Source organism: Callithrix jacchus, chromosome 17, assembly GCF_049354715.1.
Source record: "Callithrix jacchus isolate 240 chromosome 17, calJac240_pri, whole genome shotgun sequence".
Classification (NCBI taxonomy): domain Eukaryota; kingdom Metazoa; phylum Chordata; class Mammalia; order Primates; family Cebidae; genus Callithrix; species Callithrix jacchus.
The window spans coordinates 42,739,233-42,766,792 of record NC_133518.1 but is presented as its reverse complement, the minus strand read 5'-3'; the positions used below and the strand labels follow the sequence as shown (position 1 = coordinate 42,766,792).

Below are 27,560 nucleotides of genomic sequence, written 5' to 3'. Positions count from 1 at the left end.
GGGGAGATTATTTAGTAATGAACAATGAACCACAAGTTGATTTTGAATTCTGTAGTACAGGCTACTGATAGGAATTTAAGCAAAAAACCTTAGAATCTTAACTATTCACATCTGCAGATTCAGTTTGCCATTCTGAATTTTTCAATCTAAGGGACGTGGATACATAAAAGAATGTTTAAAAAGGTAACAATTAGAATTATGTATGCTTTTATATGAGCTACTTTTTATTAATCACATTTCTCTGGAAATTTTTGCTTTATATGTTTTCATAATTCTCTTTCTAGCTACTGAAAAAATACAGATACCTTTGGTCATTTGAATGCTTATCATTGTGCAGTGAACTGTTTTAGAAACTTTCTGTTTGACCTTTCTGGAAGGTTGCATCCTTAAAATGTGAACCAAATCCATGTCTTTGCAGTGAAGAGGAATGCAGTAGAATGTCAGGTTACTTTAGGCAGTGTGACAGCATGTAAATGAAATGTGGAGGATGATGGCAACAATTTGATTTTCCACACAGCAAACCACAGTCCCACTACCTAACAGAGTTCTGTTTATGCTAGACATGAGCATCTGAGGGAAGGGGAGGCACTGTGACAAAGTAGCGCTAATGAGTACAGCTCAACTGCACAGCCATCTGAAAGTTTAATACGTACTCATCAGAAGAAACATGCTGGGACAATTTTGGGTTCCAACACAAAAGTTAAGTATCAAACAGGTTTTTCTTTCCATTTGATTAAATGATGTTGAATTTTATTTTACTCGTGAATTAGAAACAAATGTTATCTTTCACTATTTAATTTTCCATCTGTGCAAATTATGTTACTGTCCTACAGCTGACCGCTATCAGTAAACCTTACTCTGTCAGTCCTGTTGCTTCCTTTTTTTTTTTTTTTTTTGAGATGGAGTCTTGCTCTGTCACGAGACTGGAGTGCAGTGGCGCCATCTTGGCTCACTGCAACCTCTGCCTTCTGGGTTCGAACAGTTCTCCTGCCTCAGCCTCCTGAGTAGCTGTGATTACAGGCACACACCACCACACCCAGCTAATTTTTGTATTTTTAGTAGAGATGGTGTTTCACCATGTTGATCAGGCTGGTCTCAAACTCTTGACCTCAAGTGATCCACCCACCTCAGCCTCCCAAAATGCTGGGATTACAGGCGTGAGCCACTGTGCCAGGCCCAGCCCTTGTTTTTTTAAAAAATATTTAAAGAATAAGATATTACTGATTTGGCTATAAGGAAAATTGGAATTAAAGAACAAATATATTTTAAATTGTAATCTATTTTGTATTGAACATTTGAATAGTATAACAAAATACTGAAAAAATGTTTGCATGGAAGTTCCTGTTTTCCGTCTTTAAATCATTCCATTTCTGCCATCATTAGGTTTTGTTCAGCAAAATACATCTTACAGGGAAAGTATTTTCTTTGCATTTTGGTGCTCTTTCTTAGTGGCAGCACAGCCAGGATACCTGGATTTGAATCCTAGCCCCACCATTTATGTGATTTTAGGCAAGTTACTTCATCTCTCCTTACTTCAATTTCTTCATATGCAAGGTAGATGATAATAACGATATAATACTTGGCTAGGCACGGTGGCTTACACCTGTAATCCCAGCACTTTAGGAGGCCAAGTCAGGAGGATCACTTGAGTCCAGGAGTTTGAGACTAGCCTGGGCAACATAGTAAGACCTTGTCTCTACAGAAAATGAAAACAAAATTAGTGGATGTGGTGGTGTACGCCTGTTATTCCAGCTACTCAGAAGGCTGAGGTGGGAGGATTGCTTAAGCCCAGGAGGTCAAGGCTGGAGTGACCCATGATCGCACCACTGTACTCCATCCTGGGCGACAGGGCAAGACTTTGCCTCAATAAATATTAGTAATAGTTACCTCTTTAGATTTTTTTGAGGATTGAGGACTAAATATATAAACTTAGAGCAGTATCTATCACATGGTTAAGTGCAACTGTTACTGTTTCATTTTAGTCATTTTTAGAAGCACCTTTAATAGAAGTGTTACTTTTAAAACAATATGTTTTCAATTATGGAGTAAAACACTCCTTTCTGAATAAAAACTTTATAATAAAAAGTTAATTGTTGTGAACGTGATTAGATTACTTGTAGCACTATGTTCTTGTGAATAATGGTAGTAAGGCCTCAATAACTTGCCTGTTATATTTTTCTAATCATTCAGTCAACATGATTTTCAGATTTTATTTTTAAATTTTTTTTCATATTTTTTGTGACAGGGTCTCTCTCTGTCACCAAGGTTGGGGCACAGTGGCATGATCACAACTCACTGCAGCCTCAACCTCCCAGGCTCAAGCAATCCTACCTCTGCCTCTCAAGTAGCTGGAACTAAAGTTACACATCACTACACCCAGTTGATTTTTTATTTTTTGTAGAGATGAGATTTCCCCTATGTTACCCAGGCTGGAGTTGAACTCCCGAGTTCCCAAGCAGTCCTTCCACCTCGGCCTCCTAAAGTGCTGGGATTAAAGGCATGAGCCACCATACTTAGCCAAGATTTTATATTAAGGTTTTGGTGAGGTCTCATTTTAATTTTAGGTTTTCCATCTTGCTAGAAATATTTCATTGGAATCTTAGGAATATAAAAATAAATTTTTTGCCTAGTTGATTTGGGGACTCTTCATATGGCTTAGAAAATTAACCTTTTTCTATTAAGTTGGTGCAAAAATAATGGCATAAACCATTACTTATATGAATACAACCCTCAATTTTCATTTTCAGAGCAGGAGTAAGCTTTGCAATCAACCTGTTGCTTTCTCTTATCTATACACTTGCTAAATCTGAGACAGTAGTTGGAACAGAATCTGCTTTTCCCGTATTGGTTACAAGCAAGCACTTTCCCTGGGTGAGTGTAGCTGTAGGATAGCATAGAATTAAGACTACAGTTTCAGAGTCAGCCCAGCTTGAAATCTTGGCTCTATCATTTACTGGCTGTGTGATCTTGCACAAAATCCTTAACTTCTCTGTGCCTATTTCCTCAGCTAAAATGGGATAACATTGTTGTCTACCTCATAGAGTTGTTATGAAGATATTAAATAAATGCATTTTAACTTCACAGTGCTTGAAACAGCACTCAACAAATGTCAGCCATTATTACAGATCACTCCTGATACTGCTAATCGCTTTGCCTTAATTATAGAATAGCCTTTAGGAAAGGAATATTGTTCTCCCCACTTGTTCCCAGAGCTTTAAAAAAAAAAAAAGAAAGAAAAAGGAATATTGTTTGCAGAGATACTTCTTGTAAGAATGACAATATTTGTGTGCAGCTACAATCTGTAAAAAATTGCCAACATGAGTTTTCAGGACAGTGATTTATAACCTTTTTTTTTTTTTTTAACCACCCCAACACATTCCCATCAGCAACAATGGGTTCTTCCACAGTGGTTCCTAAAGAAGTGTGTGTGTACCAAGCAGGGCAGGGAATAGGGTTAGAGAAAACTGCTCAAGCCAAGTGCAGTGGCACACACCTGCAGTCTCAGCTGTTTGGGAGGCTGAGGCTGGAGGATTGCTTGAGGCCAGAAGTATGAGGCCATAGTGTGTGATGGTCATGCCTGTGAATAGCCTGAACTCCAGGCTGGGCAACACAGCGAGACTCCATCTTTAAACAAAACAAAACGAAAAGAAAAAAAAAAAAACGGCCCAGATGAAAATCTTGCTGAAAAATTCTTAAAACTATTTTGGCACAGGTGAAATGTTCTATGCCGTTTGCATTTTATCCTAGCCTCTAAGGAGATGTCTGCCAACTATGTAAACTTACTGGGATTTAAATTCTATAGTAGTCATTCTTATATCTTCATTGCCATACTAACTCTAGCTCTGCTTTTTCCACTTTTACAGAAATTATACATTTTTAATATTACATATTTATAATAAAAGTTTATTGCATGCCTGTTACATATGGGGCTTCACCATAAAGACAAAGAATTTTAATAAAAATAAGTCTGCTTTCGTCAAAGACTGCAGGGTCTGTTAGGGAATATTAGCTTTACACAGAATTGTAAAGTGTTGACCTAAGAGAAGTAGAAGAGAGAAACCATGTTCTACTCCTACATTACACTGTATGTGACTACAAGACCCATTTCTTGTGTGGATTATAAAAACTTGTTTCTATTGTATTTAACAACATGTGGTAAGTGGTATGTACGTGCCCTCTCTACAGGACAAGTGGGGTGGAGGTCTGCCCACTGACAAAAAGACCCTATTAAGGAAGGAAAAAAAAAAATTAAAAAAAAAAAAAAAAAGGCCGGGCATGGTGGTTCACGCCTGTAATCCAAGCACTTTGGAGGCCAAGGCAGGCAGATCACCTCAGGTCGGGAGTTCAAGACCAGCCTGACCAACATGGTGAAACCCCATCAAAAAAAAGAAAATAACATAATTATTTCTTTATGTGTATAGATCTGTGTTGTATAATAGTATAGACACTAGTAACATGTAGCTATTTAAAATTTAATTAATTATGAAATTAAAAGTTCAATCCTATGATTATACTAGCTACATTTCAAGGGCTTAGTAATTACATAAGGATAGTGGCTTTCATATTGGATATTACAGAAGAGAACATTCCCTTCAGTGAAGAAAATCTGTTGGAAAGCACTATGTAGATGGTCCATTCTATTCTATCAGAATTTCAGAATCATGGACACCTCAGTGATGTATTAAAATCTGTCTTAAGTGACCTTCTACGTACCTTCAAAAGATTATCTCTTGAAATTAGAATATTGAACATAAGCCTTACTTTACTAATCACATCTTATCCTTAACAAAAGGAAAGAAGTTATGTTTTTAAATCTTTAGCTGCCAAATTCACTGCACAGTTTAAATTTGTCAGGACAAATAATATAGGATGACTCACCCTATATTATCTGCCACAATTGGTATTAGCAACAATCGCTGATACTTGGGTAGTTGCTGCTACCTATATTTTCTTTTCAGAGCCTCTTAGAATAAGAATCTTAGAGATTATTTCATCTAGAATATGACATCTTCGTGTTTATATTTTTGAATATGCCAACTTGTAAAGCAAAGTTGTTTTTTTTTTAATGGGCCTTTATGGACACGTCCATTATGACACAAATTATTATTAAAGTATGTGCCTACATGACACAAATTTGGATAGTTCCTAAATTATACATCTCAAAATACAACTACATATGAAAAAAATATGATGTTACATAAGCTGTAACACCACTTTCAGGTATTTTCCAAACTCGAATTTTGTACTGAAGTTCTAGAGAGTAACTGTTCTTTGCATTTTGAAACTCCGAATTGAAATAGCATATGGAGGATTTTATGTATAAAATGGTTGCTTCTATAATTGTCCTGACAAATTTAAACTGTTTGGAAAGCTCTAAATCCAATGTTCTTAGCCAGGTGTGGAGGCTCACACCTATAATCCCAGCTACCCAGGGGGCTCTGGTGGGAGGATCACTTGAGGCCAGGAGTTTGAGACAAGCCTGAACAACATGGGGAGACCCTGTCCTCATCTCTAAAAAATCAATGAATGAATAAACAAATAACTCTAATCTCTTACCAAGGAATTTTATTTCTACCACTGCTTCCTCAACGTCTCTACAACATTTAGCTTCTCTATTAAAGAATGTGGTCAGTCAACAGAGGCCTGAGAGAGCCGTATCCTCAACAAGATTAAAGAGCTGGATACTGGGCAAAAGAATTGAAAATATATTTCACAGAAGAAGATGTCTAAATAGGCAGTTGCCAGCATGCCTCATCAGAAAATCAAATTAAAATCACAATGAAACAGCACTATATACCACCCTAGAATAGCTCAAATTAAAAAGACTGGTAACACTAAGTCTTGGTGAAGATGTAGAGGAATTGGAACTCTTTTATTCATTGCTGGTGGAAATGAAATATGGAATAGACAGTTATAATTTAAAGTTAATTCTTAATTCTATGGTTTCTTCTACCCTATGATCTAATCTTAGGTATTTACTCAAGAAAAATGAAAATAAGGCAGGGTGTGGTGGCTCACGCCTGTAATCCCAGCACTTTGGGAGGCCAAGGTGGGTGGATCATGAAGTCAGAAGATTGAGACTATCCTGGCCAACATGGTAAAACCCCATCTCTACTAAAAATACAAAAATTAGCCAGGTGTGGTAGCATGTGCCTGTAATCCCAGCTACTCAGGAGATTGAGGCAGGAGCATCTCTTGAACCAGGGAATCAGAGGTTGCAGTGAGCTGAGATCATGCCACCACACTCCAGCCTGGATGACAAAGTGAGACTCCATCTCAAAAAAAAATTTTTTTTTAATAAAGAAGAAAATATACATCCACAAAAAGACTTACCAAACAAACTTCAAAGCTGCTTTTTAAAATGTTCATATTTATAATAATAGCCAACCTGGAAACAACCCAAATGTTCATCAACAGAATAATAGAATGGAACACTACTCAGCATTAAAAAAAAAAAGTGGCAAGCACGGTGGCTCACACCTGTAATCCCAAGCACTTTGGAAGGTCGAGGTGAGCAGTTCACTTAAGGTCAGGAGTTCAAGACCAGCCTGGCTAACATGGTAAAACCTTGTCCCTACTAAAAATACAAAAATTGGGCCGGGCGCGGTGGCTCAAGCCTGTAATCCCAGCACTTTGGGAGGCCGAGACGGGTGGATCACGAGGTCAAGAGATCGAGACCATTCTGGTCAACATGGTGAAACCCCGTCTCTACTAAAAATACAAAAAATTAGCTGGGCATGGTGGCGCGTTGCCTGTAATCCCAGCTACTCGGGAGGCTGAGGCAGGAGAATCGCCTGAACCCAGGAGGCGGAAGTTGCGGTTAGCCGAGATCGCGCCATTGCACTCCAGCCTGGGTAACAAAAGCGAAACTCCGTCTCAAAAAAAAAAAAAAAAAATTAGCCAGGTGTGGTGTTGTGTGCCTGTGATCCCAGCTACTCAGGAGGCTGAGGCAGGAGAATCTTTTGAACCCAGGAGCCAGAGGTTGCAGTGAGCTGAGATTGCACCACTACACTCCAGCCTGGGTGACAGAGTAAGACTTCGTCTCAAAAAGAGAAAAAGGAGGAAAAACTGATGCAGGCGACAGCATGGCTGAAACTCAAAAGATGATGTTGAGCAAAAGAATCCAGGCACAAAAGATTACTTAAGTGTATGATTCTGCTCACATGGAGTTTGAGAACAGGTAAAATTAATCTACAGGGATAGAAATCAAAATGATTGCCTCACCCAGGGGTTATTTACTGGCAAAGGGCATGGGGAAGAATTCAGCAGTGAGGGAAACGTTCCCTCTCTTGATTTCAGTGATTACATGAATGTATACATTTTACAAAGCTCATTAAACTGCACATGAAGGATTTGTACATTTTACTCTATGTAAAACTAACCTGAATTTTTTTAAAAAAGAGAAAGATGGCCATTATTATTTAAGACCATAACCAACACTCTTTTACATTTGCTACTAAATGGAAAATATAAGAAAATGCATTAATGGTGTTCTATTTGTCTTATTGTTCAACTCTTCAAGAAATCACTCAAATCAAAATAATGATGTTTCTCATCCTGTTCTGGTCTCCTGTGGTGGTAACCTGAGAAAGCTCCTTGGAATTCATTAGAAGCGCCACACTTTCAAGAAGTTTCTCAAAACGCAGAAGAAATAAGTAATGGAAGAAGTGATCTTTTTAAAGGGAAAATGTTTTATTAATTCCATCTCTCTTCTAGAATATTTTTCGGGGCTTTAAATATACAAAATCTTGGCACTTCCCCCAATTATAAGATGAAAATTTGAATGTAGCCTGAAATTCCTCACTCAACTCTGAACTCCCACTTTTCCGACAGCACGCTTAGATCCCCTTAAGGATAAAATATATGGGCTTGGATTCTTCCCATACCTCATGCTTCAAATAGCCCTTGATGACCCTGAGGCCGTAGTGCTCTGTTGCGGTAAACCACAGCCCAGAACTGAAGTTTTGTGAGTGCATAAGTCACCCTAATAAAGCATAGGAGCTCTGGAGTCCTCCCAACTTCACCACTCCCTGCTGTTAGGTCCTTGAGGTGAATGCAAAGCGAAAGGAGCTACTTTCAAAGTCCTTGCTGCAGTCTCCACCCTTAGCTCTCAAACCCACCAATTAACCCAACAAAGTTCGGGGGGCCTCAGATTAGCCCAACCCTCTGCCAGCTCCGCATTCACAGATCAGGGACAGGGCCCAGTGCTGTACCTAAGACCTTCAACTCAGCAGTAGCCCAGTGGAAGCTGCAGGATCCTGGAATGGGATCTGCCATGCGTGGCAAGGCCAGTACCCCTCCCTGCCCCCAGCCCTGCCCACCACCTGCTGCTTTGAGTCCAGCAATCTCATCCTGCCCTTCATCCTAGATACCTCAACACAAGAAACCCAGATTTCCAGCTCACCTCACATTCTCTTTTATTCCTCCAACTCCTACCCCTCCCTGACTTCTGAAACCAATCCTCTGTGCCCTCCAGTATTTACACCAACAAAATTTCCTCCTTCCTCTTCCCTTCCCTACAAATTTCCTCCATTTTTTTCCCCTAAAACCTGGTTATCCCCCGAAGACACGGTTTCTTCTGGAATCTTCCTACCTCCCCTCGTCCAACTGGACCTGGCAACATGCAAGATGCCTTCATTTCTCGTCACTGCTGATCCCCTTCCTTCCCTAAAAACACCCAGCTTTGACTCTCATGTCACTGGACTTCAGCACTCACCATATCTTCCTGTGGTCCCACAAGTCACTCCCTGAGTAGCTAGCTCCCAGCTCTCCATCACTACTCTTGACAATTCTTGGTGATTTCAATACTCCCATGGCTGATGCTTCTGCTACCCTGGCCTCTCCATCCCTGATCTCATCTCCTCCAGTGATGTGCTCTCCACCCCTGCCTTGACTGCCACTCACTCCAGTGATCATATCCTTGAGGAAGATTCCTCAAAAGTAGCTTAGACTAGCTGCCTCCAATTCACTGATTCTCTGTGGAACTGACTCTCATAAGGTTTCCATCCTACCACTTCCTAGAAACCGCTCCTGTCAAGCATCCGAGTGACCTCCAAGTTGTTAAATTCACTGGTCAATTCTCAGTCCTTATCCCACTTGACCTCTCAGCAGCATTTGCCACTCGTTCCTCCTTGACACTCTCTTCCCTTGGCATACAGGATCCACCTTCTGCTGGCTCCCCTAATCCCCACTGCCCTCACCTCAAACTCTAGGGCTCAGTCCCTAGACTTCTTTGCCCTCGCCCCAAAGTGATCACACCCAGTCCTGCAGCTCTCATGGCCATTTATATCTGGGGCGACTCCCAGAGTATCTCCAGCCCAGGCCTCTCCCATGGGTTCCAGACCCCTAGATCCTGTAGACTACTCAAGACCTCCATTTGGCTGTCTCCTAGGCAGGTCAAATTTAACAGGTACAAGACTGAGCTCTTGATCTTCCCCACACCTTGCTCCTCCAGAGGATTTCCCACCCATTTATGAGAAATTTCATCCTTCCGGTTACTCAGGCCCAAAACCTTGCTCCTTTTCTTTCTGTCACACCCACAGTCCATCCATAAGCAAACTGTCTTCCCCTCCCCTGATTTCTCACCAGGATTACTGCAGCACCCTCCAGACTGGTTTTTCTTACCCCCTTCTGTCTATAATCCTGCTAAAATGTCCATCTGATTGTAGCAGTGCCCTGGTGAAAATTCCAGTGGCTTTTCATCTCAGAAGGAAAACCTAAGTCCTTGCAATGATCAGTACTGCCTCACTGGACTGCCCTGTGTCCTCTCTGAGGACATTTCCTGCTGCGGGTCCCTCACTCTGGGCTACCCACACTGGCCTTCTTGCTGTTTCTCAAGCTCACCAGGCACGCATTGTCCTGAGGGCTTTGAGCCAGCTGTTTCTTCTCCCCTAAGTGTTCTACCCTCAGAAAGTCAAGTGGCTCACTCCCTTACCTTCAGGGGGTCTTGACTCTCATCATTTCCAGTCTTGCCTGATCACCCTATTTAAAAGTAAAGCCTTCACCGTGATGGATCTCAGCACCTCCCTTCTCTTTCCCTGTTTGACCTTTCTTCACAGCACTTACAATCATCTGTGGTGGACTGAAACACATGGCCACAGTATTTTGCAGCTACTCCTGTCAATCTGGGCTAGGCTTGTGACCAGTAGAATGTGGTGTATCAGCTCCAGAGCCTAGAAAGAAGAGATCTTGCAGCTTCTGCCTTCACCCTTTTGGAAAACTGCCCTGAGGCCATCATGCATTGAGGAAACCCAGGAGGAAAGACTGCAGAGAGGCTCAACCATCCCAGCTCTCCCAGCTGAGCTCAGCCGCCCACCCATCCCCCAGCTGAATGCAACCCTAAGAGTGAGCCCAGGCCAGGTGCAGGGTCTCACGGCTGTAATCCCAGCACTTTGGGAGGCTGAGGTGGATGGATCACCTGAGACCGGGAGCTTGAGACCAGCCTGACCAACATGGAGAAACCCCGTCTCTACTAAAAATACAAAATTAGCTGGGCATGGTGGCGCATGCCTGTAATCCCAGCTACCTGAGAGGCTGAGGCAGAAGAATCGCTTGACTCTGGGAGGCGGAGGTTGCGGTGAGCCAATATTGTGCCATTGCACTCTAGCCTGGGTAACAAGAGCGAAACTCCATCTCAAAAAAAAAAAAAAAGAGTGAGCCCAGGTGAGACCTGCAAAGATTTGCCCAAGCAAAGCAAATCTGTATATTTATGAGATAAATGCATAGAATGACTAGACAAATGAAAGACAGGCCAGACAGACCAGAGCTTTGTGGGGATTTTAGTTAATTTGACTTAGTACTCAGTCCTACTTTACGAATTCTCTTTTATACATCAAAGTCCTTACTTGCAATGTGCTATCAGGCATGAGGTGTTTAAGTGTCAGCAACCAAATCTGGTGTTGCATTTACTCTACCATAGCATATGTTAGGGGTCAGGCCCACACTGTATATGGAAATAAGCCTGTCATCTCATTTGCTATTACCAAGTGACTCTAGTGTTACTATTGTTTGTCAAAGTTGGAGTGTTTAAATATTTTGAAATATTTTTTAACATATCTCCCTCTACCCCACCAGTGGACATTTAGCTGGGGTCTACATGCTTGTTAATTTTTTCTTATAATTTCCTTATTCTCTCCACTCTCAATTACTTTTATTCTCCACTGGATATGAAAAAAAAAAAAGCCTCTTTAGAAGGAAGACACTGAAATTTATAGTAAATACTTAATGCTTCTTCATTCTAGAATACAAAGTCTTTTATGTTCTACTAAAAATAACTTTGACTTTGATCCCCTTGTTTCATTCATCATTATAACCTTAAGACTTTTTTTTCCAAATAATCCCCACCCCAGCCCTCTCCAGTCAGGCTGAGTCCTACCCCAGGAGCCAGTGCTTTCCATTCCTCCTCCTGGCTTTTTTTTTCTTTTCCCTAGGTTACAAAATTGATCCTAAAAATACTAAAATATTTTAATTGCTTTCTATTATCATAAAAAGTATTACTTTTTCACTCAAAATGAATATCTCTTTATCTTAAATAAAAGTTGAAGCCAGGTACAGTGGCTCATGCCTGTAGTCCCAGCACTTTGGGAGGCTGATGTGGGCAGATCATTTGACGTTAAGAGTTTAAGACCAGCCTGGCTGAAAGGTGAAACCCTGTCTCTACTGAAAAATACAAAAATTAGCGGGTGGTATTGGTATATGCCTGTAACCCCAGCTACTTGGGAGGCTGAGGCACAAGAATTGCTTGAACCTGGGAGGTGGAGGTTGCAGTGACCTGAGATTGTGCCATGGCACTCCAGTCTGGCTGACAGAGCAAGACTCTGTCTAAAAAAAAAAAAAAAGTTGAAAAAATAAAAAATAAGGAAATATCTCTTTTCTCTCTCTCTCTTCGAGGATTACAGGTATGTACCACCATGCCTGGCTAATTTTTGCATTTTAGTAGAGACCAGGTTTCACTGTGTTGGTCAGGCTGGTTTTGAACTCCTGACCTCATGATCTGCCTGCCTCAGCCTCCCAAAGTGCTGGGATTACAGGTGTGAGCCACTGTGCCTGGCATAGTCTCCTCTTTTCATATGACAGGGGTTAGTCTTCTTTTTCTGGTGGAATATAGTAAATTGTTGAATTACAATAGCGTGTTGTTAGAAATCTTGCATGATATCTAATGAATCTGGCCTCCCTGTCTTCTGGCTGCATGGGGCACCACAGCTTTCCAAGGTCATGTGCGAATGCTGAGTTGGCTGCTCTGTACTACGTATGCATGGGACGCAGGAACCCATCTTCTACATTGCTTAGGTCTTTCTTCCCTCCAATCTGCATATTAGAAAAGCATGATTTGGGACTAAATTTTGCTGATTGATGGTCATGATTTAAAAGCTAATACTTTTTGATCACTTCTTTGTGCCAGGCATTTGGCATTTAATTCTCTCATAAAGTTTACCCAAGAATCAGCATTTATTATCTGTTTTATGACTGATGAGACTAAGGCTCAGAGAAGTTAAGTGACTTGCTGAAAGTCACACAGCTAGGACTTGCTAAAGCCAGGCTTCAGATTTCCCAAGCAGTGCTGGACTTAGTGCTCGTAACTTTTGGGTCACATCTCCAACCACAGATTTCTGGTACTTTTCCCACAGTGCAAGGGATGGTGACTGTGCCCAGCACTTTTAACAAAGTGCATGCTCTGCTTCTAATGTAAGGATTCAATGCTGTTCTTTAATTGAACTTATAATTACTGTTTTAAGTTGGGAAAAGCTCTGGATCCTATTGTTAGTAATCATAGAAATTGTTCCAGCCAGGAGTGGAAGCTCACGCCTGTAATCTCAGCACTTTCAGAGGCCAAGGAGGGCAGATTGCTTGGGGCCAGGAGATCAAAACCAGCCTGGGCAACATGGTGAAACCCTGTCTCCACTAAAAATACAAAAATTAGCCAGGTATGGTGGTGCACACCTGTAGTCTCAGCAAATCAGGAGGCTGAGGTGGGAGGATCCTTTGAGCCCAGGAGGTCAAGGCTGCAGTGAGCTGAGATTGAGCCACTGCACACCAGCCTGGGCAACAGAGTGAGACCCTGTCTCAAAAAAGAAAAAGAAAAAGAAAATGTTTTATTTTAAATAGGTCTTCTATATTATCAGGTAAGGAAAAGTTTAAAAATAATGGTAACCACCATATTATCATTTTATAACTTCTATATTTTGTGTCAAATATTATTTAAACTTGTTATCACTCGGCTTATTATTATTATTATGATTATCATTATGATTATTATTTGAGACAGAGTCTTACTCTGTCACCCATGCTGGAGTGCAGTGGTGCAGTCTCGGCTCACTGCAGCCTCCACCTCCCGAATTCAGGCGATTCTTCTGCCTCAGCCTCCCAAGCAGCTGGGACTACAGGAGCCTGCCACCATGTCCAGCTAATTTTTGTATTTTTAGCAGAGAAAGGGTTTCGCCATGTTGGCCAGGCTGATCTCAAACTCCTGGCTTCAAATGATTCACCCACCTTGGCCTCCCAAAGTGCTTGGATTACAGACATGAGCCACCACACCCAGCCGGATTATTTTTAATTAATAAGAAAATGAGCGGGGCATAGTGACTCACACCTGTAATTCTAGCACTTTGGGAGGTCAAGGAGGGCAAATCACTTGAGGTCGGGAGTTCAAAGTCAGCTTGGGCACATGGTGAAACCCCGTCTCTACTAAAAATACGAAGATTAGCTGGGCCTAGTGGCGGACACCTGTAGCCCCAGTGACTTGGGAGACTCACTTGAGCCCAGGAGGCAGAGGTTGCAGTGAGCTAAGATCACACCACTGCAGTCTAGCCTGGCCACAGTGAGACCCTGTCTCAAAAAAAAAAAAAAAAAGAGAGTTATTTATTCAGATCTATAGTACTGTTGATTAGAAAAGGGATGATAAGAAAAACTTCCTCTTTTTAAGAATGACAAAGTTACATAAACGTTAAGTCTGTGCTCTCCGATAAGTAGCCACACATGGCTACTTAGCATTTGAAATTTGGCTGGTTTGAATTGAAATATATTGTAAGTGTAATGTACAAACCAGATTCTGAGAACTCAGGACATGTACAAAAATGAATATAAAATATCCCATTGGCAACTTTTACATCAATTACATGTTGAAATGACAACATTTTGGATATACTGAGCTGACTAAAATATAACTATAAAGTTAATTTCACCTGTTTCTTTTATCATTTTAATGTAGTTGTTAGAAAAATTTTAATTACATATGTGACTTCCTATTTTCTATTGGACAGTACTGAGTTAAGTGATTACTTACGGATAAAATAAAGTATTAGCGTGGGTGGAATCAGGCAGTTCACAGCACACATGTTCACCAGCGAAAGCATGTTTTTCCCAAGTGATGAGCTTAAATATCTCTGTGATATCAATGCTACCATTTTCTCAAGGTTCCAGCTGCTAAGGCTGCCACTACATTCCTAAGAGCCACAGGAAAAGGCATTTGCTCCTCTATAGAAATTCTCAGACTGATTTTTCACTACAGATACCTTCCTGTTCTCTTTATATGTTACTGATGTGGACCAGGGTAACATATAAAGAACAGGAAAGTACCAACATTTCCCATGTGGGTTTCAAAGGAGATGGCATGGTTCAGAGCAGCGGGCACCAGTGCAGATCGGCCATCTCCGCGGCAGAGGTGATCGTTTCCAGCGTAGCAGTGCAAAGCCAAAGGGCACCCACGAGTTCATTACATAATTCCTGGTAGCATGAGGCCAAGTGTGTATCTGCCCTGGGGGAACAGTCAGAGGCTCCGACAGGCAGACCTAGGCAGTCGGACTGACTATGTTTTCACAAAGTGTATGCTCGCAGTTGTTTGTTTGGAAAAAGACTGACCAGCTTTTCTTCCCCCCTCCTTTCCCCTCTTTCTTTTTTTCCCTTGTAAACTCTCTGGCATAATACTGAATGGCTTTGTTTTTAAGCTGCCTTAGGCTTGCTTTGTGAGGAAAAAGACTCAATATCCTTTCCCTGTGGGACACAAGTTGTTATTTTTGGAGCAGAAGTTCTTAGCCTGATCTCTGTCTAGATCAATTTCTGTCTTGATGAGGCCGTGGTCTGTGACAGCTCCGAGCATTCTCTGAGGAGGGAGACTTCCTCACTTAGTGGGAAGCATGGACAAAGATGTCTAGGGGCCACATCTGACACTTCACTGCTCTTGGTCTCCACACGAAGGGTCCTGGGCATTCGGAGTCTGCTCGTTAGATTGTGCCCTTGGAACAGTCGCAGCCGCATGCCGTGAGTGGCGTGCTTTCTGTCATTGGGATCATGGAAAATTCTTGTCTCATTCAGAGCCCAGATCGTCCAGGCCAACTCCCTTCATCTATCTCAAGAATATGGCTTTTTCTGCTTATTCACTTCATGGTACATTTTGGATGGAGATGGCCCCCTCTTTTAACCCAGATCACAGACTCCAGGTCACAGATGCCTCAGAGCTAAGAAAGCTGGAGGATTTCTGCAGGCTATTTGGGGTGCATCTGTCTTGGCCAACACTGGAGACTCTCAGGCCTCTGGGAACAGAGGGTCTCAGACTCAAAACTCAGAGCATCCCCTCTGTAACCTGCTCTTCGTGTCAGGCTGCTAGACCCTGGGAAGAAACTGCTCCAACTTCTCACAGTTCCTCTGCCTGACCTGCTATTCCTAGGAGTTTCCATAGCTTGAGCCTACTAGGAAACAAGTAAAATTAGAAACAAGTTAAAATACTGCATCGGCAACAAATTAGATGGCAACAGTGTGATCACTCCCTTGGAAGACAGTTCTAGCTGGATATTCAGGGTCCAGGGCTATGTGGAGAAAGACCCTAAGACCAAGGGTGCAGCCAACCCCAAGCGGTTGCTGGCCCTGGCAGGTGTCCCAGCGGCTTTCACCTTGGCAGGTGGGAGCATGACCTGTCGTGTGCGGTTCCTGGCGGGCTATACATAGCCAAAGCTTCTTACAAGTGAAACCTCTTTCACACCCTCCACAGGTCCCTCCCACAGGCCAGAAGACTCTCTGTAAATCCCTGGACGTTGTCTCACCCAAGAAGGGGACACAGCCAGCAGTCCTCCAGCCCTCCGGTGCTTCCCGTGGGAGCGCACCCCGTGCTCAGCCATGGTGGACATGGGGGCCCTGGACAACCTGATCGCCAACACAGCCTACCTGCAGGCCCGGAAGCCGTCGGACTGTGACAGTAAGGAGCTTCAGCGGCGGCGGCGCAGCCTGGCCCTGCCCGGACTGCAGGGCTGCGCTGAGCTCCGCCAGACGCTGTCCCCAAACTTCCACAGTCTGTGCGAGCAGCAGCCCATCGGTCGCCGCTTCTTCCGTGACTTCCTAGCCACGGTGCCCACATTCCACGAGGTGGCGACCTTCCTGGAGGAGGTGCAGAACTGGGAGCTGGCTGAGGAGGGGCCCACCAAAGACAGCACGCTGCAGGGGCTAGTGGCCACTTGTGCGAGTGCCCCTGCCCCGGGGAACCCACACCCCTTCCTCAGCCAGGCCGTGGCCACCAAGTGCCAAGCAGCCGCCACCAAGGAAGAGCAAGTGGCTGCAGTGATGCTGGCCAAGGCTGAGGCCATGGCCTTCTTGCAAGAGCAGCCCTTTAAGGATTTCCTGGTCAGCCCCCTCTATGACAAGTTTCTGCAGTGGAAACTCTTTGAGATGCAACCGGTGTCAGACAAGTACTTCACTGAGTTCAGAGTGCTGGGGAAAGGTGGTTTTGGGGAGGTAAGTGTCTCCCAGTAGCCAGGCTAGAAGGTGAAGCATAGAGCGTGAAAGGGGGTGATGTTGCTTTTCTTTTATTTTTTAATCTCGGGAACTTATTTAGAACTAATTTCAGGTTCACAGGTGGAGGATTCCTAGCTCCGTCTCCTCAGCCCCCGTCCTTGTAGCCACAGGTGTGAAATAAAATACAAATAGCATGAAAAAGACAAGCAAAATATAGACTTGGCCAAGACTCTCTATCATGGGTCTCCATCAGGAACGTGCTGAGATGTCCAGACACTTTGGAGAATGACAGCCATGTGTGATGAAAGATCTTATCCCCTAAATTGTGGTAATGAAGGTAATTTGAGAAAAATGGATATTTAAGAAAACACTCTAGCCAGGTGTGGTGGTGCACGCCTGTAATCTTAGTTATCAGGAGGCTGAGGCAGGAGAATCACTTGAGCCCGGGAGGTGGAGGTTGGAGTGAGCAGAGATCATGCCACTGCACTCCAGCCTGGGTGACAAAAAAAAAGAAAAAAGGAAACACTGATCTTGAGAACCTGTTTTGCACCACTGCTGTGCCCAGCTCTTCCTGTTTTTAAGTAATAAAAAATGTTTCAAATAAAATTTGCTTTATATAAAACAAACCATTAACCGTTTTAAAGTGTACAATGCAGTGGCACCTGGCGCATGTACAATGTTGGATAACAAAACCTCTGTGTAGATCCAAGACACTTTCATCACCCCTGTGCCCACCAGCAGTGCCTCCCCATCCCCCTCCCCTGCAGCCCTGCCAAGCACTAGTCCACTTTCTGTCTCTAGAGATTTGCCTATTCTGGATGTTTCACACAATATGTGACCTTTTGTGTCTGGCTTCTTTCATTCATTATAATGTTTTGGGGGTTCATTCACACTGTAGCATGTGTCAGTACTCCATTCCTTTTTATGGCTGCATAATATTCCATTGTATGGATATACTACATTTCATTTAGTCATTCCTCTGCGGATGGACACTTGGGTTGTTTTCACCTTTTGGCTGTTGTGTGTGGTGCTGCTATTCATGCACGAGTATTTGTTTGAATACTTGTTTTCATTTCTCTTGGATGTACGCCCAGGAGTGGAATTGCTAGGTCATATGGTGATACTATGTTTAACTTTTTAAGGAGCCACCAAACTTTCCACATGTTTTATTCCCATCAGTGATGCTCAAAAGTTTCAATATCTCCACATCCTTGCCAACACTTGATATTTCCCTGTATTTTTTTATGAAGGCCACCCAGTGAGGTGAAGGAGTATCTCACTGTGTTCCCCACTTTTTCTTGAAAATACTTCCTATTTACAGCTTCTCCTTTCTCCACAGCCTGCCCTCTCTCCACCCACCTCCTCCATCTGCTTCTCTCCACCTCTCTCCAGTACCATCTACCTCTACCTCTTCCTCTTCCTTTCTCCTTTAAGGTATGTGCTGTCCAGGTGAAAAACACTGGGAAGATGTATGCCTGCAAGAAACTGGACAAGAAGCGGCTGAAGAAGAAAGGTGGTGAGAAGATGGCTCTCTTGGAAAAGCAAATCTTGGAGAAGGTCAGCAGCCCTTTCATTGTCTCTCTGGCCTATGCCTTTGAGAGCAAGACACATCTCTGCCTTGTCATGAGCCTGATGAACGGGGGAGACCTCAAGTTCCACATCTACAACGTGGGCACGCGTGGCCTGGACATGAGCCGGGTGATCTTCTACTCAGCCCAGATAGCCTGTGGGATGCTGCACCTCCATGAACTGGGCATTGTCTACCGGGACATGAAGCCTGAGAACGTGCTTCTGGATGACCTTGGCAACTGCAGGTTATCCGACCTGGGGCTGGCCGTGGAGATGAAGGGAGACAAGCCCATCACCCAGAGGGTGAGTGACTCTCCACCTGCCCCAAGTATGGGGCACAGAGTTGGAAAGGAGGGGAGAGGGCTGTTCTATTCCCAAGGCAAGCAGAGCCTTGGACTTAATTCCTTTGATTTTTTTTTTTTTCCTAAAGCGCTTACATTGTCATCTTGCCTTAAGAGGAGGGGTGTAAGAGGATTAGCTTCATTGGCTATTTGGAGGCTACTTTGTTCTCCTCTCACCGGGAATGGGGGAGCCTTCTTTGTGACTGGGGATGGCCTGTGCCTTCACGGTGAGATGGAAAGAGCTGAATCCACAGTCAGGGTCTGGGTGTGTCCCATCAATAACCACCTCCATGGTGCTGTGTTCCTGAGCCCTTGGAGCCTTGATTTCCTTTTCTGGAAAATGAGGGGGCTGGACCCTAAAATTCCATGATCCTAGGAGTGAAACTTTAATCGGATAAGAAAAAGAATGATCCCGCTGGGTGTGATGGCTCATGCCTATAATCTCTACACTTTGGGAGGCTGAGGCGGGTGGATCTCCTGAGGTCAGGAGTTCAAGACCAGCCTGGCCAACATGGTGAAACCCCTTCTGTAGTAAAAATACAAACATTAGCTAGGTGTGTTGACGGGCACCTGTAATCCAAGCTACTTGGGAGGCTGAGGCAGGAGCATTGCTTGAACCCGGGAAGCAGAGGTTGCAGTGAGCCGAGATTGCACCACTGCACTCAAGCTTGGGCAACAGAGCAAGACTCTGTCTAAGAAAGAAAGAAAAAGAGAGAGAGAGAGAGAGAGAGCGAATGATCCTCTCATACCTAGAACATTAAAAGTAAAATATCTCCTTTTCTTTTTAGCATGGAATGGGGGAATGTTTTGCATTGGATGAAGATAAAATTTTAAATGAAAATATGTAGAAGAAAATTTTGATCAGTTTGGTTTAAAGTGACTTGCTGAAAATTCTTTGGTTGAAAAGGGAATTATAATTAAGCAATTATGTTAAGTGAACAATGGAAAATCTCTGGAATTCTACACATCTTTACCTCTGAGTTTCTGTACACAAAGCTGGGTGATTTCACAGGAAGACAAGGGCTCAAACCTGGCTCTCAAATGCTTACTTAAAACCTTATTTTTGGACCGTTTTCAGCCTACATGGCACAAAGGAAATGAGAAAAATCATGGCAAGTTTGGGAAACTGTTGTGGTGATTTTATGAGGCTGTAATGGAAGGGATATTGACAAGACACGAAAGCACTGGAATGCCTTCTTGTAGGAGAATAGGGGCTCTTGAGGGGTTGTAAGAAGGGATATGACATGATTAGATTTCTGTCTTAGAAAGATCAATGCAGCAACAATTTGGAAGGTAGACGGGAGGTGGGGAAGTTAGGAGGCTAAAGTAGTGAGTGACCCAGGCAAGAGATAATGGGGATCTATAGAGGACAGTGGGATTGAAGAAGTGGGAGCAAACTGAAGTTCTTGCAATGAGATCTGATGGGACTTCAGGACCAGCTGGGTATGGGGGTCAGAGAAGGTGAGGGTCTCTAGCTCCAGCAGCCAGAAGGAAGAGCAGATTGGTAGGCAAGCTGGCAAGATTAATTGTGATGTTGTCTATGAGGTTCCTGTAGAAGGGGCAGGTAGAGATTGTTCACTGGGCATTTAGACCTATAGGCCTGATGCTGGGGAGAAAGACCTGGGATAGACATGAGGATTTGGAATCATCATGGTCTGGGAAGCACAGGGCACCTACTGAGTCACTGAGAAAGAGCGATGGAAGAAGACCAGGAACAGATGCTGAAAAACACCAACATGTAGGGGATATAGAAGAAAAGAGCCCTGAAGAGGTTTAAGAAGTAGGAGGAGGCAGGAGTGGCATAGTCATGGCAGCTGTGTCAGTTAGAGATGGGTTTCAGCTGCATATCCTAGAAAACCCAAATAACAACAGATTAAACAAGACAGAGGTTTGATTTTCTTGTGTAACATGGTATGGAAACAAGCAGTTGCCAGCATTAATTCAGCAGCTGCAGGATAACAGGATCTGCTCTTTGTAATTTTAGCCTTTTCCACATGTTGCAAGATGGCTGCTGTAGCCCCAGCCATCAGGGCCATGTTCCAGGCAGCAGAAAGGAGGAAGGATCAGGAGTAAATGGGCATGCATGCAGCAGTTGAGTGTGCCCCCTCTTTAAGGAGCTTTCCTTGAAGCTCCATCCAACAGCTTTAGTTCAGATATCACTGGCTGGGACTATGATCTGGCCAGCCCCTAGCTGCAGGGGAAGCTGACAAATGACATTCTTGAACATTCTTTGGTTAAAAAGGGAGTGATAATTAAGTAATTATAATTACTGAATTATATCTGGGCTGAGTAGAAGATCACCCAGCTCATGTCCAGGCCGTGTGTGCCCATGTTGTAGATGTGGAACTTGGAGCGGGTGAGGGAGGGGGTTCTAGTTAGTAAGGATGAAGAAAGCCTGGATATTGAGCAGGTAACTAACAGCCTCTGCCATAGGAGCCAAAGAAGAGAATTTCAGGGAGGAGGGTGTGGTCAAAGTGTCAAGTACTGCAAAGTGGGAACTGGTGATTAGGAAATCACTGTCAGGGCATGAGGTCTCAACTCAGACTGTGGAGACTGGATTGATTTAGAAGTAAGGAATGAGACTCTGGAAAGGAAGACTGGTCCCTAAAAGGAGACTGTTAGGTATAAAATTTTTCTTTTTGGTGTTGCAAAGAAAAATTAGTACTGGGACAAAGGATCTCTCAGCAAAGCCGTTCTTTTTACTTCCTGCAGAGAGGGTACTCCCACTAGCAATTTTGCCAGGAGAGTACAATGAACAAAGGAAAGCAGACAGATTTATTTCTTACATGTTTGGGGTTGTCCTTACTGCTGTGTCTGGTCTTCATTGGTTGGAGCCAGATCTCACAATCTAAACTAAAACCTGATTGGTGAATGACTTGAAACTTTTCTAAACAGGTAAAAGCAATGGAGAGCAAAAAAAAAAAAAAAAGGAAGTCCAAATAAGGAGGGGACATAGACTGCAAGCTGGGACATACCTGTGAGCATGTCCAGCACAGATATCTCGGTCAAAGTACAAGGACATAGAATGTACTGTGTGCCTGTAAGCATGTCTAACAAGGTTTTTAGCAAAACGGCAAGAAGGCTTTTGAAGAAAGTGTTTAAAACAAACTATTATTTCTAACGCTTATGAATTTTTCTTAAACAAGAAAGGAAACTTTGAAGAGGGACCTTTTTTGACTTCCCACAGGGACACAGTGGGGAAATGGAGTTTTGAGATGGGGAGGGCACAGCAGGTTTAGATGCTGAGGCAAAAGCCAGCAGAGAAGATGTTGATCCTGTGGGAAGGAAAGACAGTGGATGATGGCAGAGTGCGGGGAGGAACTGAAGTAACACTGTCTCCCTCATGGGCGGGAAGGAGAAGCCGGCCTTGGGACATTCCTGTGAACACAGGAATGCTGTGAATCATGGATCCGTGTCCACCTAGGCTGGAAAGAACTGAAGTGCAGCGCTGCACAGTTTGGCATTTGTATTGTCTTTTGTGCATAGCAGGGGGATTCCTTGTGAGTCACCTGTGGACAGGTATCACGCTAATTGGTGCTGTATCTCCACTCACTGGAGGCTTAGGGGACACGCAGAGCTTTGGCTCTCTCCGGTCTCCCTTCTCTGTCTCCTTGGGCTCTGTTCATGGGCCATGACCATTTGGAAGGACATTTCCTTCCATGGCTCCTGTGTGCAGCTCTCTGGCTCATTTGGAACCTGCAGGAAGCTTTCTGTGCCTCCCCAGTGTGGTACGCTACCAGGCACGTGCTTAGCAGAGAGGTTCACTATCTACAGACCTTCAGCCCTTTTACCTCTGTGTCCCTTTCTGTCCCATGAGACCACACTTTGGGGTTTAGACCACTTGCCTCAGCCAAGAAGTTTTATGCCCCAATTTCTGGGCCTGCCATGGAAGCCCAGGGGACCATTAGCAAGGGTGAGGGGAGGGAGATGGAGAGCAAGATTGGAAGCCATAAAAGAGAGGAGAAAGGAAGGTCTACTTTCTTCACTGTTTACCCTCCCACACAGCTAAGCAAACCCCCTTACTTTCCTCTTCATTGCAGCTCCCACACATACAATTGGGCTCCCAAGTAGACTGTAAGGTCAGTATATTCACATTTCACAGAAAAAATGACAGATAACCTACAGGGCTTCTGTAACCACTAATATTCAGTTGTGATGTCAAAATACTGTGTTAAAGAATGACTGTGAACATTCATTCTGTGGTTTGAATGAGTCCTCAAAATTTGATGTGTTGGAAACTGAATCTCCAATGTGGCAGTATTGGAGAGGTGGGGCCTTTAAGGGGTAAGTGGATCACAAGGGCTCTGGCATTGTGAATAGATTAATAGATTAATGAGTTATCACGGGAGTGGAATTGGTGGCTTCATAAGAAGAGGAAGAAAGACCTGAGCTAGCACATCAGCACACTCAGCCCCACGTGGTGCCCTGAGCCATCTCAGTACTCCTCAGAGAGTTCCCACCAGCTAGAAGGCTCTCACCAGACATGGCCCCTCGACCTTCCTTTCCTTATAAAATACTCAGTCTCAGGCACTGTGTTATAAGCAATGGAAAACAGGTTAAGACAGAAGAAGTGACAAGGAAAAATAACCCTGAAGATGGAGGTTGAACTCTGCATTGAGTCTGAGTGGTTCTTCCAGAAAAGTTAAGGCATTGTGGCTTTGGAAATTTGGCTAGTTTGTTCTCAGAGACTCATTCAGTCTTGTATAAGTTGGGATTTCTTTCTGCTAAATATAACAGAATATCAGATTTTGGTATAGATTGGGCAGTTCAGTAATTTCACGGACAAGATCTCTGTTAAAAATCTCTTGGCTTGGGCTGGGTATGGTGGCCCATGCCTGTAATCCCAGCACTTTGGGCCCAGAAGTTCAATACATTACTAAGAAGCCCTGGCCTGATCCAGGTGTCTGAGCAGTGTCCCTGGGAGTCCCTATCTCTATTTCCCAGTTTCACTCTTCTGTATTTTGCCCTCACTCTCAGGCAGGTACTCCCTGCATGGAAGCCACCCGCCACTTTATACACTTCCTACCAACTGAGCAATGCCCACAGAGGGAAAACATTTCTTTATGAATAGTTCCTGCACAGTTCCCAGAGAGGGCTCTCACTGGACAACTCATGTCACGTGTCCAATCACAACCAATCCCATTGGCCGAGACTAGATCACTGCCTGTCCCAGGAGCCACAAGAAGATTCGTCCCTTGTAAATCTCACAGATCGAGAGCGGAAGAATGTGTTCTCCACAGGAAAATCACAACACGAAAGATGGAGACTGGATGCCAAATGGGCACAAAAACAACAAAACAGTGAGGCCCCTAATAACTGCTGTTACCTCAATGGTTTGAAAAGTTTAGAACCTTTCTGATCCCTTAATCAAGGGATGATGCGACCTAAGAGTTCCAAGTGGGTAACGCTTTTCTGCGAGTAAAAGCTGAGCCTCTTGGGACCCTTTACAAAAAGATTCTGAGTTAGGTACTGTTCCTAACTCCATTGTACAGGTAGGGAAATTGAGACCCAAAGTCACAGTACTGGTATGTGATAGGAATCCAGGCACATCAGATTCAAAAGCACTCACAGTTCTGACTCCACCTTATTGAGTTCATGCACATGGCAACACATAGCATTATGCTGTTTTTTGTTTGTTTGCTCTGTTTTATCGAATCTTGCTCTGTCGCCCAGGCTGAAGTGCAGTGGTGCGATCTTGGCACACTGCAACCTCCGCCTCCCGAGTTGAAGTGATTCTCCTGCCTCAGCCTCTCGAGTAGCTGGAACTACAGGCGTGCACCACCAGGCCCGGCTAATTTTTATATTTTTAGTACAGATAGGGTTTCACCATGTTGGCTAGGATAGTCTCGATCTCCTGACCTCGTGATCCACCTGCCTCACCCTCCCAAAGTACTGGGATTACAGGCATGAGCCACCATGCCTGGCCAGCATTATGGTTTTTAATGCTATAAAAGGCTCTTCACTTAGTAAGACTCAGACAGAATAAGTTCGTGTGATATTCGCATATCTTCCCAGTCTGGTCTGATATGGACACCAACCACAAGCCTAGTTAAACCTCTGAGAAAGGAAGACTTCAGAAAAGAATCAGCCCACCACACAGGGAATGAGGGCCACTAATATTTCAGAGTCAGCTTCTTACCCACAAGCACAGTACAGTTAAACATGTTCCAGTCACTGTCACATGCACTTTTTATTTTTTATTTTTTGAGACAGAGTCTCTCTCTGTCGCCCAGGCTGGAGTGTAGTGGTGCAGTCTCGGCTCACTGCAATCTCTGCCTCCGGGGTTCAAGTGATTCTCATGCTTCAGCTTCCCGAGTAGTTGGGATTATAGACACTCACCACCACGCTCCGCTGATTTTTGTATTTTTAGTAGAGACGGAGTTTCACCATGTTGGCCAGGCTGGTCTGGAACTCCTGACCTCAGGTGATCCACCCATCTCAGCCTCCCATAAAGTGTTGGGATTACAGGCGTGAGCCACCATGCTCGGCCAGCATGCACTTTTAATAAATGTGATAAGCACTTCTGCGTGTGCTCAGCTGACATCTACATGCACACAGTGAAACTAGTTTGTATCAGTTTAAAAGACTCCATGTAAATATAATTAGGAATATTGGACAGTGAGGATCATGTTTGTACTTTTAAAATTCAGAATTCTATTTGGTAAGCAGTGACCTTCAGGCTTTATGCAACATGAGCCTTTAAAACTTGCTATTTTGTTATGAGTGGGAATGAGGTTAGAATAGTGACCCAAAAGCTTGTTAAATGTTTACTTACCTTGTCCTGCCTCTAAGTCTCTGATCAACTCCTCACATTCAGAGGGATAATGGGAGACAGAGGTTAAGTATTATATTTATTTTGAAGTATCTATTGTACCAAATACAATGTTAGAGACATACTGGAAAGGTGTTTTGTTTTTTTTTAGACCAAGTTTTGCTCTTGTCACCCAGGCTGGAGTGCAATGGTGTGATCTCCGCTCACCGCAACCTCCGCCTCCCGGGTTCAAGCGATTCTCCTGCCTGAGCCTCCCAAGTAGCTGGGATTACAGGCCTATGCCACCATGCCCGGCTAATTTTGTATTTTTTAGTAGAGAGGGGGTTTCTCCATGTTGGTCAGGCTGGTCTTGAGCTCCCAGCCTCAGGTGATCCATCCACCTTGGTCTCCCAAGGTGCTGGGATTACAGGCATGAGCCACCATTCCTGGCCTGGAAAGGTGATTTTTAAAATACCTATGAACATGTTTTCTTGGGAGCTAACACCTACATATATCACAACCATCATGACCCTGCCCCCCAGTTTTTTCTCTGTAAGAGTTCACTTCTGAGATCTAGCTTAAGAAAGCCACACAAGAGAGGCATCCTGGTCACACGAAGGCATGAAGTCATGGTCACACTTTGGTCTGACCAAAACGATTACCACCAGCATTGACCAAATTTATTTCCTACTAACTTTTGAACCTACAGAAATTTAAAATCTATTCTTAAATTATTTACCACCACCAAGCGCATTCAAAAATATAATTACAGGCTTGAAATTGCTTTTAACATTCCTTCATCCAAAAGGCATGCTTTTATTCATTCATTCACTCACTTATTTATTCAACTTATATGTATCAAGTGTTTCCCACATGCCAGGACTGTTCTAAATATGAGGGATAGGCGTGGTGGCTCATGCCTGTAATCAGTTTGGGAGGCCAAGATGAACAGATCACTTGAGGTCAGGAGCTTGAGACCAGCCTGGCTAACATGGTGAAACCTTATCTCTACTAAAAATACAAAAAATTAGCCAGGCATTATAGCACACACCGGTAGTCTCAGCTACTCAGGAAACTGAGGCAGGAAAATTGCTTGAACCCAAGAGGCGGAGGTTGCAGTGAGCAGAGATAGTGTGCCACTGTACTCCAGTCTGGATGGCAGAGCAAGATTTTGTCGCAAAAAAAGGAATCATTCAAATAAATATTAAATTTCACTTATGATAAGTGCTAGGAAGACACTACCTGGGCCTCTCCAACAAGGATTTGACTTAATATGTGAAAATCAGAAAGTAAACCATATGGGAAATGCAACTTACATGATACTACAAGGATAGGAATTCACTTGGCAAAGAGGTTGGGGTGGTGTCTCAGATTGGGCTTCCTGGAAACAGACTCTGAGACAGATTTATATATGGAAGATATTGGGGGGCTGTGATATTGTGAAATATGTAATTTGGCCTTCATCCCATTTCCTGGCAGACAACTCCTAAAGTCCTTGGAATCTTCAAAGTGAAAGCATCTTTTTGTATATGCCAACTGATGGTTGGCAGCTCCTAGGAAGCTTCAGGATGGAGACTGGTCACCAGAAAAGCCAAGGCAAAATGAGAGGGTTAGGACTTTCAGCCCATCCCCCAATGGCCAATGGTTTTATCAGTCATGCCTGTGTAATGAAGCCTCCATAAAAACCCAAAAGGGCAGGGTTCAGAGAGCTTCCTGATAGCCAAACAAGAACACAGCCACGTGCTGGGAGTGTGGCTCACCCCGACTCCGTGGGGACAGAAGCTTCTGCACTTGGAGCCCTTCCAGACTTGCCCTGTATGTCTCTTCATTTGGCTGCTTATTTGTGTCCTTTAAAATATCCCTTATAGTAAACCAGAAAACGTAAGTGTTTCCCTGCGTTCTGTGAGCTGCTCTAGCAAATTAATGGAACCCAAAGAGAGGTTTGTGGGAACCTCAGTCTGTAGCTGGCGGGTCGGAAGTTCCGGAGGCCTAGAATTGCCACTGGCATTCAAAGTCTGGGGAAAACCTTGGGGACTGAGCCCTCACCCTGTGGGGCCTGGCACTGTCTCCAGGAGATAGCGTCATAATGGATTTGAATTAGAGGACATCCAGCTGGCGTGTGCTGCAGAATGGATGGATGGCTGGTCTGTGTTTTGAGAGTATTGTGGGAGAAACTGAGT

At 43.7% G+C, this 27,560-nt stretch overlaps 1 protein-coding gene across 1 annotated transcript in view; it reads left to right on the top strand.

The window, feature by feature from the left end:
* Positions 1-16,027: 16,027 nt before the first annotated feature.
* The window catches only part of GRK7 (G protein-coupled receptor kinase 7), a 38,723-nt gene continuing 27,190 nt past the window's right edge, over positions 16,028-27,560 (top strand). Inside the window, exons 1-2 of the mRNA XM_002759535.6 lie at positions 16,028-16,719; positions 18,154-18,591. Coding sequence (XP_002759581.1) covers positions 16,108-16,719; positions 18,154-18,591 — 1,050 coding nt within the window. The 5' untranslated portion in view covers positions 16,028-16,107. The remainder of the gene's footprint in view (positions 16,720-18,153; positions 18,592-27,560) is intronic.